The 12,132-nt window shown below is 34.6% G+C and overlaps 1 protein-coding gene across 3 annotated transcripts in view; it reads left to right on the top strand.

Annotated features, from left to right (window-relative positions):
- The window catches only part of SDHD (succinate dehydrogenase complex subunit D), a 98,842-nt gene that overhangs the window by 65,380 nt on the left and 21,330 nt on the right, over positions 1-12,132 (top strand). The window contains exons 1-2 of one of the 3 annotated variants that reach the window (XM_081266043.1): positions 2,668-2,874; positions 7,264-7,468. In XM_081266043.1, coding sequence (XP_081122169.1) covers positions 2,787-2,874; positions 7,264-7,468 — 293 coding nt within the window. In that variant the 5' untranslated portion in view covers positions 2,668-2,786. Of the gene's footprint in view, positions 1-2,667; positions 2,875-7,263; positions 7,469-12,132 lie in introns of those variants that run through there. The other 2 variants (XM_081266044.1, XM_081266049.1) reach the window with 2 other exon arrangements.

Here is a 12,132-nt window from a genome sequence, read left to right as displayed (position 1 = left end):
ATTGGCTTAACAACAGGATGTCCAGGTCATTTCAATTGTATAATTTAGAAATTGAATTTAGAAGATCTCTAGTGTTATTCATCAGGCTAAAAATATTCTTCCTTTGATGTAAATAAAGTACTGCTATAATTTTATTCAAACTATATTGATATATAATTGCATAGGAAAACTATAATTGTCAGATTTATAAAAATCACAGTACCCATTTTTCAAAGATAATTCATTTTTTCTGTATGTCTATTTTTCCAGTAAAAGCAGTAACAGATTTGGACACATTTGCAAACAGTATCACAGAGAATTGGTATTTTTAAAGAAGATAGCTTGTTTGCCTTGCTGTGTTCTAAGCTCTAAAATTAAATCTCACTGTTTTAAGGCATAAACATTATATCAATACTCATACCGGAGAGGATGAAAAAATTTATAAATTTATAAATAAATTTAAAAAGTTGGGTATATGTGAGGGTAGGAAAGAAGTTGGAATAAGATGGACATCATTACCCTAAGTACATGTATGAAGACATGAATGGTGTGAATATACTTTGTATACAGAGATATGAAAAATTGTACTCTATATGTGTAATATGAACTGTAATGCATTCTGCTGTCATATACAAATTATACAAATTAGAATAAAAAAAGTTGGGTATATGGAAAAAATTATTGGGTTGGTTGAGATATACACTGCTGAGATAGGATAGATTAGAGGTCAATAAAATAACTATTAGAAATGAAATTTTTAGGCGCCTGGGGTTGTGGCTCAGCGGTAGAGCACTCGCCTAGCACGTGTGAGGCCCTGGGTTCGATCCTCAGCACCACATAAAAATAAATAAATAAAATAAAGATATTGTGTTAACTACAATTAAAAAATACTAATAAAAAAAAAGAGATGAAATTTTTCAAAACTTAATAACAACCAAAGATGATATTTGAGTTAATATGACACATCACCTGAATCTTTTTTTTTTTTTTTTTTAGAGAGAGAGAACTTTTTAATATTTATATTTTTTTAGTTTTCGGTGGACACACATCTTTATTTTATTTTTCTGTGGTGCTGAGGATTGAACCCAGCACCCCGCACGTGCCAGGCGAGCACGCTACCGCTTGAGCCACATTCCTAGCCCCTCATCTGAATCTTGAGTCATTTTATTAGAGTTCTTTATGTTTGAAATAGAAAGATGATTCTGTTGACCTACTATCTTTAAGGAATATTCTTAGTTTTGCTAAGCATTTATTATTATTATGAAAAATAAGGTCAACAGATTATTTCAAATTGAATTTTATAATATACTTGATATATATTTTATAGTATCATCATTGTTCAGCATCTGGTTATTCCCTTTATAATTCCAGAAAATTTATTGGGTAATTTCATTTGGTGCAATTAAGACTTAGGAACTCATATTTTAAGTCATAGTGTCTGTACTATTCAGAATGGCCACCTTCTAGTACCAAAATGCCTAAAACCTTAGTAATTAAGGCTTATTTTTTAAAAGTCACATTTTGATGATTTTTGTACCACCCATATAAATAAGAATAATTTCACAACTGCAATATACTGTTGCAGGAGTCACTTTTTATCATTTTAATAAATTTCAAACGTTTTAAAATTATTTATCATTGACACTAATCACAACATATATTGAACCAGCTTTGTGTATTATACTATTAGGCACTGTGGAAAGTATAGAATAGTTTAATAAACTGCCTTTTGACATTTTTCACCACTCCTTTATTGAAATACACTTAAAGTTTTGCTAGGAAGACGTGATATGCTAATGTTAAAAGCATTTCTATGGGAGTTACTAAAACTGGAAAGGAGGTCAAAAAGTTTTTTTTTTTTTTTTTTTTTTTTGCAGTGGTGGAGATTGAACCCAGGTCCATGAGCATGCTATGCAAGCACTCTACCACTGAACTACATCCACAGCCCTTGGGAAGTAGATTTTGAGTTGTATTTCTGAAAATGAAAGAAGGTAGACTATTTCAGACAGGGAAAAGCTTGTTTAAGGGCATAGAAGAACCACAGCACATCATGGTATGTTAGGCACTTTGCAGAGATGAGAATTCATAATGGGGAATAGTTATCATCTAAACTGCTGGAGAGCAGGGGCTGACTCTTGTTTTTTGGTATTCTTACTTTGTATCATAGTATTCAATAGACTGGTGTTCAAAAATGTTTGTTAAAGTAATAAAATCATATATGTATTTTTTATGGTGGGCATACCTTCACAGGGTATGGTGGTACTATGTTGTCAAAAAATGTTTGTAAAATCAACGATTGAAAAGGTATGAAATGATAGAAAGGCAAAGAATGAAAGGTAAGTTGTTTCTTAATTGTAGAATCCTTTATTGACCATCTTAAATTTGGACTTTATTTTGTGTCTGAATCTTTCAGAGGAGAGGAATGGCACAATGAAGGTGATCACCTTGGATCCAAATCAACTGACTTACCAATAGTGTAAAGATAGAGGAAAGTTTAAAAAGGGAGTCTACTATTGGTGATACAATTTTAATATTTCAAAATGAAAGACTCCTTATTATATAGATAGTTTGTTGGGATATTTGCTCTGGAGATGAGACAAGGAGAGATTACTGGTGTTTTGAAGCTCCACCCCTTACCTCCCCTCCCCATCCCATTTTGTCACTGAGCCAGGGACAACCCTGGAGAGTCAGGGACAACCCAGGAAGTTCTGTGAGCGTTCATTGTTTAGTGTTTCTTCCAACTGTGACTGCCAGTGAGTGTAAGCATTTGAAATCACAGGATCTGCAGCTACTGAACAAATTAAAAAATGTGTTTTCAAATCTTTCTCCATTTTGTCAGGAATCGTTCTACCACTGCAGTAGGTTTTCTTTCTGTGGCAGTGTACCGGCTCCCAGGTAGGGGATTTACCCTTTCTTTTCCTTTTCCTGCCAGTCTGTACTTAAGACTCTGTGCTTCTTTCCCGAAGATTACTGAAGGCTTTTGAAGCTTTCCCTTTCTGTGCAGAGCAGATACAGGCAGCAACTCTGCAGAGCCAGAAGTGAAAGAAGGCCCAGTCAGGATTTGTTTGTTTATTGTTAGGGAAACAGTCCTCATGTTCATGTTTTATACAAAATACAGGGGTAGGATTCAGGTTTAGGGATTTTCTTGGATCTATAATAGGAAGGATATTTACTGTTCAGACTTTTCTAAATTGAAAATCACTGCCACATGTTCTAATGTAAATATTTGGTTTTTCTATTTGCATTCTGGGGAATTGCCTTCAAACCTACTTTTTCTATTATATTTCTACTATTGTTTCATGATTTTATTTCTTGAAATTGGCTCATATAGAACTATCAGAAATCTAACCCATATGCATTATGAATTGTATAATTATTTAATCCAATAACTTTGTTTGCATTATGCAAAGTAATAGGTACTGGAAGAAGAGGGGAGACAAAAGCCAGATCCTGTACTCGAGGAATACTGGTGGTAGAGTTGGTAGAACATATTCATTTAAAACATACAAGACAGGAAATAACACAAGGGCTATAAGAGCTATAAATTGCTTCTTTGTGATTTCAGACTCAGGAGAATCAGTTCTTGCTATAGGAAATGGGAATGCCATGCTTAGGAAGCAGGTGACATGGAAACTGGATCTTGAAGGATGAGTTAGATATGTGAATTCCATCTGAAGAACACGAGAAATATCCTTGTGTTATGAGAATGTTATCCTCGTGAATGAGAATGTTATGATTATGATAAGAAGAAAATGGGACTGGTCCAGGTAGGCTGGAGTAAAACACATTATCAAGAGGCAGAATGACATAAAAATATGGTAATATTTTTACCATGCAAGATGGGATCTGCAGTCCTGCAGATGTGCTATTTAGAGCTGAAGGCCTTTGGCCATCCCAAACACAAAGGGGATAATAAGCCCACTAATTAGGAAGCTGTGGTGTAGAAAATAATTTGATTCCCTAATTTCTCCTTCCAGTTAGGAGGCTGCTATAATATCCAGTTAAGAGGTGAGAGCCCAAGTTAGAACAGTAAGAAGGAAGTGACTAGTAGGAAAGAGAAGTTGAGGCATCTGTGCTTAGGACCGGTTCAGGAAAAAAATAAAGGGAGTTGTCCAGGAGGGAGGAACTGTTCAAAATCTTTACAATTTCCCCTAGGCACTCTTGCAGACTTTTGAGCCCTAATAATTTATATTGGCCACCTTATGTTCTCTCCTTAACATCCCCTTACTGGCTCAGTGTTGGTATAGTCAGCAAAACTTAACCATTTAGTGAATGCGAGGGGGAGTGCACAAAATGAATTCAAAGCTTACAGAGATCTTGAAGCTGGGTGATGTGGCTGGTGAAAATTTTTATTTGGAAGGGGGAAATAAAGAACTATATTTTGACATGTTTAAGAATCACTTGCTAGAAGTAATTGGTGAATTGAAACTAGATAGAGATTACAAGTGAAAATGCTGAGATGAAAGAATAAAGGTTCAAGGTGACACCTTAGGAAGATTTATGTGGTGATAAGGGAAAAGGAGCCAATAAAGGGAATTAACATTTAGAATGTATCATTATATTTAATTATGAGATCAACATGAACAGGAAGTGTTAACCTCTTTTTATTCCAACTTTATCATTGAAAAACCTGAAGTTCAGAGAGATTAAGGAATATGCCTAAGGTTGTCAGTTAATAAGCAACAAAGCTGGCATAAAGCACAGAGTTGTCAGAAAGGGAGCAGGAAAGTCAGAATAGTACAGTGTGTTAGAAGCCAAGAATAGAAAGGGATTTGAAGAGATGTTGACAACAATATCAAGTACCACAGAAAGTTTGAAGAGCATGTACTATATTGCCAACAACATGGAGTATAGAACATATAGACATAAAAATACTTTCTAAAATGTAAAATGTTTCAAATGCATCTGTACTCAGATAAGCACCCAATCAGGTTATCCAATTTAATTTTACTTAAAAAAGTGAGATGAGTAAAATACCTGACTTCAAGGAATTTATTTTAATTTAAGAGGAGAATAAGAAGGAGAATAAGACAAATCTATATAAAGTTAATAAAAGTAGGATAAAATAAATAGGTTTGCTTCTCTCTCTCTCTCTCTCTTTTTTTTTTTAAAAGCAGCATCTTAATACCTCTTATAGGGCTGGAGTCGGGCTGGGGATGTGGCTCAAGCAGTAGCGCGCTCGCCTGGCATGCGTGCGGCCCGGGTTCGATCCTCAGCACCACATACCAACAAAGATGTGTCCGCCGAGAACTAAAAAATAAATATTAAAAAAAAAAATAGGGCTGGAGTCATGGCTCAGTAGTAGAGTGCTTTCCTAGAATGTGTGAGGCACACTGGGTTCAATCCTCAGCACCACATAAAAATAAATAAATAAAAAGGTATTGTGTCCATCTACAACTAAAATTTTTTTTAAAAAAACCTCTAATAATATGGTTCCCAAACTTCAATATGCCTAAGAATACCTGATTGCTTTCTTCCAGAGATTCTGATTTATTATGTACAGAGTTGTGTCCAGGAGTTTGCATTTTAGCAACAACATCAGGTACCATTTCTTTGCGAATAGTCCTCGGACTGGACTTTGAGAAACAATGTTTAACAAATCACTTATTATCAATAATCTGTTTTTTTTACTAAGCAGAGTAGAGTGAAGTTTCTAATGCCTTTTATCCTTCAGCAGTGCCTGGCACTTTGTTAAATGAATAAAGTAATTCCAAGAAAGAAGATATATAGTAAATCTTATTGGATTATTCATTACAAGCTATATAAATGATAATACCTAATACTTTTGAGTATTTATTGTATTCTAACTCATTTACTTATAGATTTAGGTATGATGAGAATTATTATTTCCCCAAATATAAAGGAGGAAATAGTATAGAGAGTTTGAGAGTCTGTTTGGGAAGTGACCAAGATTTGAAACCAAGAAGTCTGAGGCCAGGCAGAATTTGAGCCTACAGTCTTAAATATTACACTGTGCTTCCTTTTAAAGGAAGTAACATTTGAGATAGAACTTGTGCAATACATAGAGTTTTTTAAAGGATAAGTTTTGGGAAGGACATACAGAATGAAAGTGAATTTTATTTGGGAAATTAGGAAATAGTTGGGCTTGACTGAATTGTTACATGCAGGAAAGTAAAAGTTCTCGTGTGCCTCTGAACTGAATATCTGCCTAAAGAATGCAAATCTCATTTAGTCAGGGGAATGGTATCCATATGTGTTTGTTTATTTTTCTACTTTCGACTTCTGTATCACTGTTAAACTTTTATGAAAAAAATAAAGGACTGTATTTTATAGTATTTGATTGATTATTTGCATTGATTACCCTTTTGCATTAAGCAATACTGTCTTGTGAACACTCAGTAAATATGAAATATTAGGGATAATTTCAGCTTCTGAATATATGAGTTTTACTTCTTGTAGTTTTTGGACTTCTGGTAATCTCATAATGAGTATCACTGCATGAATTAATTTATGATACTACTTTCATAGAAAATGCCATGTACTTTCATCTATATACTATTAAAATGGAAGAAATTAGGGGCCAGGGCTGTAGCTCAGTGGTAGAGTGCTTGCCTCGAATGTGTGAGGCACTGGGTTTGATCCTCAGCACCACATAAAAATAAATAAATAAAATAAAGTTATTGTGTCCATCTACAACTAAAAGAAATATTAAAAAATAGAAAAAATTAAATTTGACATCGTATCAAATTCACAGAAATCACTATAAATTTTTGAGATCACATTCTAGTATATCTAAAATACTGGGGTCAAGGTAATTATGATAATATTGAATGGTGGTCATTTAAATTTTGTTGTTGTTGTTATAGATGGACACAATACCTTTATTTATTTTTATGTGGTGCTGATGATCAAACCCAGTGCTTCACACGTGCTAGGCAAGTGCTCCACCACTGAGCTACAACCTCAGCCCAATCATTTTAAATTTTAACAGTGAAGTTGTTATTAGCACATCTAGGGTTAGCATATAGAGTGATCCTTGTAAAAAGATAAGCATTGCTCAACTATGAGAAATGAGTAAATAAAGTATTGAGTTAATTCTTAGGCAGATTAGTACTGCAAGAAACAAAAGAAAGATTTTTGTGGCTCAAAAGTGGAGAACCAGTATTGGTAGTCTGAGAATGAGGAAGCAGAGGGAAGGATTTGGAGACCGTTTGATGTTAGGTTCACATTTCCCTTAAGCTGTCAGTCTATAGATTATAGGCATGTTTATAGAAAATCTGGCAATTTTTTTGTTTGTGTTGTACTTTGGCTTTCTCTTCACAGTTTTGAAGACGTACATGGAAAATACTCATCAGAAAAAAACCCTCTTGGGGCAGCGGCAGAATCTGCCATGTATTGCACCACTGCTGACCACGGTGGAGGAGACTGTGCAGATCATCTCTGCTCAAGTCAAGGGACACATTCCTGAGTGGCTCCATGGCTATCTACTTCGAGTTGGACCTGGAAAATTCGAATTTGGGAAGGATAAGTAAGCCTTGGAGAACAATGTAGATTTTTGGAATGGGCTGATTCTGTGGAATAGGAATTAATATATTTTTTTTTTCTCTGAAGCAAACATTGTATTTCAGTTCCTGTGATTACAGGACAGAAAGTATAGCCTAGTGGAGAAAAAAAACCAACAAGACTTAATTGTTTTTTAAATGTCTTTCTTTTCCTACTCTGCAGAATATTGTAAATTTGAAGCCCTCAAAGTTTATGCCAAAAGAGAAGTGGCAGGACTGTGTGACTACCAAGCTGTTGCATCACAAGTTGAAGCACAGCAGTGTCTTTACCTCCTACCATTCTTGCTTGCACCCCATACTCCCCAGATGCAATGCCCTCTTTCAGTTCCTTATACTGGCCACATCTTTTTTTTTTTAAATTAAATTATTTATTTATTCTAATTTGTTACACGATGGCAGAATGCAATTCATTTCATATTACACATATAGAGCACAATTTTTCAAGTACACAAAGTATTTTCACACCATTCGTGTTTTCATACATGTACTTAGGGTAATGATGTCTAACTCATTCCACCATCATTCCTACTTCCTTGCTCCCTTCCTTTCCCTCCCTCCCTCCCCTTTGCCCTATCTAAAGTTCCTCCATTCCTCCAATGCTCCACCCCCACACCTCATCGCCATTATGAGTCAGCATCCTCATATCAAAGAAAACATTCCAAAAAATTTGGTTTTTTTGGGATTGGCTTTCTTCACTTAGCATGATTTTCTCCAACTCCATCCTTTTACCTGCAAATGCCATGATTTTATTCTCTTTTAATGCTGAGTAATGTTCCATTGTGTATGTATACCAAAGTTTCCCTATCCATTCATCTACTGAAGGACATCTGAGTTGGCTCCACAATTTAGCTTTCGGCCACATCTATTTTTGCTCAGCATCTTAGCATTAACTCTCTTAGCTGTCTTCCCTGATCTTCCCAGGTCTCATTCTTATCATCCAGATACACACTAGATCTCCTGTTCTTTGAGTCTTCTCTATCTTCCAATCTAAAAACACTAGAAATTATTATATTACCAATTTAATTCTCTATATAGCACTGTCATTGTCTGTGGTTTAGTTTGTTGATTTGTGTGTTAGCTGTGTTGTCCCTATTAGAATATAAGTTCCATGAAAGCAGGGACTTTTTAATCACTTGATATCTTTAATATCCAGAACAATGTACTGCACCCAGTTAGCACTCGATGAATAGATATAAACTCTTGAGGATATCATGTCTGTGTGTCCAGTAGGGATGTGAAGCAAAATGCCTATGTTCTGGAAGGATTCTGCTTTGTTTTTTAATCATTTTTAAGTATTGGAAAAAAATTACTCATTATAAAAATTGTTATTTATATAAAATATTTTTAATGTAGAGAGGGGGAAAAGCATGTACCACTTGACATATCCCCTATTGCACTTTGGTGTATTTCTTGCCAGTTCTCTACCCTGTTTCCATAGAATTGTTTTAAATAATTGCAGTCATATATAGATTTATTGTTGTTGTTTTGATTAAAAAACAAACAAACAAAAAACTTTACACTATCAGCAGGGCTTGGTAGCTCATGCCTGTAATCCCAGCAACTCAGGAGGCTGAGGCAGGAGGATACCAAGTTCAAGGTCAGACTTTGTAAATCTCTAAGCACATACATTTCAAAACCTTGATGAAATGGATAATTTTCTAGGGAAAAACAGATTGCTAAAATTGGTAGAGATATAAAGTTTAAAAAGACCAGTTTATGTAGAAGAAATAGAGAATGTCAATAAAGACATATTCGAAGAAGAAGGAGGAAGAGGAGAAGGGCACAAGGTCCAGATTATTTTACAGAAGTCTCTCAAACCTTCAGATATGAAGTAGTTCTAATGCTTTGTAATTTTTATAGAGCATTGAAAATAAAGGGAAAATTCCCAAATTTTTATGATATTGATATTTATTTATTTATTTATTTGTTTATTTATTTTTTTAAAGAGAGAGTGAGAGAGGGGAGAGAGAGAGAGAGACAGAGAGAATTTTTAATATTTTTATTTTTTAGTTCTCGGCGGACACAACATCTTTGTTGGTATGTGGTGCTGAGGCTCGAACCCGGGCCGCACGCATGCCAGGCGAGCGCGCTACCGCTTGAGCCACATCCCCAGCCCCTATGATATTGATATTTAAACAGGATAAAGATAGTGCAAAAATAAAATTATAGACTAATTTTATTTGTAAAAACCCATGATAAAATACAAAATGTATGATATTAACATAGGACTAAGATATTTTATTAACAAGAAAAATCTAACATCACATTAAAAATAAAATTCACTATAATTAGGTGGGAGTAATTCCAAGAATGCAAGATAGATTCATTACATACAAAAATTATTATATAACCACATTAATAGATCTCTGGAAAAATAAACATAGAATTATCTCCATAAAGGTTGAAAGATACTTGTCAAAAGTCAACATCAATTGCTCAAAAAACCTGTTCAAGAAAATAGGACTTAATGGATAGTATCTTTTTTGGGGAGAGGTACCAGGGATTAAACTCAGGGGCACTCGACCACTGAGCCACATTCTGAGTCCTGTTTTGAATTTTATTTAGAGACAGGGTCTCACTGAGTTGCTTAGTGCCTTGCTTTTGCTGAGGCTGGCTTTGCACTTGAGATCCTCCTGCCTCAGCCTCCAGAGTGGCTGGGATTATAGGCATGCACCACCACATGAGGCAGTTTCTTAACATAACTGTTTGCATATATGCTTAGTATACATATCATATTTATCATATCATACATATCTATCTCTATGGTTCTATCTCTGTCTCAATATTTTGTGCTAAAACTAAGTAAGTAAGTTGAGTAATACTAAATTGAGAATTACTACAAGCATTTTTTTCTAACTCCAGGAACAAGGAGAGGATGTCAGTATCTCCATTGCTGTTCAACATTATACCAGTTATAAGCAATACAATTAGACCAGTGACATTAATTAAGGGCAGAAGGCTTAGTAAAGAAGTAAAACTCACTATTCTTTGCAGATGATATAGTAGCAAACCTGCAAAACTATAGAGAATCAATAATAAAACTCAATCTTAACAATAAACATAAAGTAACAGGGTATAAAATCAACATACTAAAATCAGTAGCTGTCATAGACACAAGCAGTAACATAATGATAGGAAAATCTTCATTTCCAATTGTGACAAAGAAGATTAAATACTTTGAAACTAACTTACCAAGAAATGTGCTAACTTTAAAACTCTTGAAAGATGCACTTGAACAAATGGAAAGCCCATCCCCTGATCTTGAGTAGAATGATTCAACATTATAAAGATTTCAGTTCTATGTAAGTTAATTTATAAATCTAATGCAGTCTTTTTTGTTAAATTGTTTTTTAGTTTTAGATGGACACAATACCTTTATTTTATGTATTTATTTTTATGTGGTGCTGAGGATTGAAACCCAGTGCCTTACACGTGCTGGGTAAATGCTCTACCACTGACCTACAACCCCAGCCCAAAGTCCATTCTTCTTTTTTTTCCCCTGTGGTGTTAGGAATTGAACCCAAGGCCTAATGCAATCTTAATAAAAACTCCAACAAGCTATTTAAGGCAATTAGACAAATTGATAGTAAAGTTCATTAGAAGAAATAAATATTCAAGAATAGTCAAGAAAACATTGAAAATGAAAAATTTTCAGGAGTAGTGAGCAGACATCAAAATATACTATAAATCCTCTATGATTAAAACACTGTGAATAGTGTTTTAATAGGTGGATAGATAAATGACATGAATAGGTGAATAGATAAATCACATGGAATAAAAAGTCCAGGAATAGACCCAAGAACTTACTGAAGTTAGTGTATAATAAAGGTGCCATCTGAAATGATTGGTTTAAGAGTGACTTTTTCTTTTTTTCCTGAATTTAAAAAACTGTCATAAGATACATGAAATATAAACATTTCCATATGCCTTAATCATTTAATGTGTGCAGTTCAGTAGTGTTAAGTGAATTTGCATTGTTGTGAAACAGACTTTCAGAATGTTTTGCAAAACTGACACTCTTTACCAGTTAACACAACAACACACCAATTATCCTTCCCCACCAGCCCAACACAAAGCATTCTTCTTCCTGTTGCTATGATTTTGACTACTTTAAATACCTCATTTGGAGGCTGTGGTTGTAGCTTTGTGGTAGAGTGCTTACTTAGCATGTGTGAAGGACTGGGTTTGATTCTTGGCATCACATAAAAATAAATAAATAAAATAAAGGTATTGTGTTCATCTACAACTTAAAACAAAATGAAACAAAACAACAAAAACCTTATCTGCTAGGGGAGGTGGTGCAGGCCTATAATTCCAACAACTGAGAGGAGACTGAGTCAGGAAGATCACAAGTTTGTCTCAAAATAAAAAATAAAAGGGCTGAGAGTGTAGGTAGGGTGCCCCTTGGTTCAATCCCCAGTATTAAACTGATGTAGGGAAGATTAATAGAAGAAAGCTACAAACATTATTTAATAATTGTTACATCAACTGGGGAACCCTCACAAGAAAAATGATGACCTAAAGTATCAGAACTGAAAGATTATATGCTGGGTTGGACAAAGAGTGGTAAATTGTGGAAATATGACAAGACAAGGGTTAAGTCTAGAGCAGTTAATTGTAGGAAAGTGAC

The sequence above is a fragment of the Spermophilus citellus genome, assembly GCF_964194105.1.
Source record: "Spermophilus citellus genome assembly, chromosome: 2".
Taxonomy (NCBI): Eukaryota; Metazoa; Chordata; class Mammalia; order Rodentia; family Sciuridae; genus Spermophilus; species Spermophilus citellus.
Note: the sequence above shows the minus strand (reverse complement) of the source record. Positions and strands in the feature narration are given on the sequence as shown.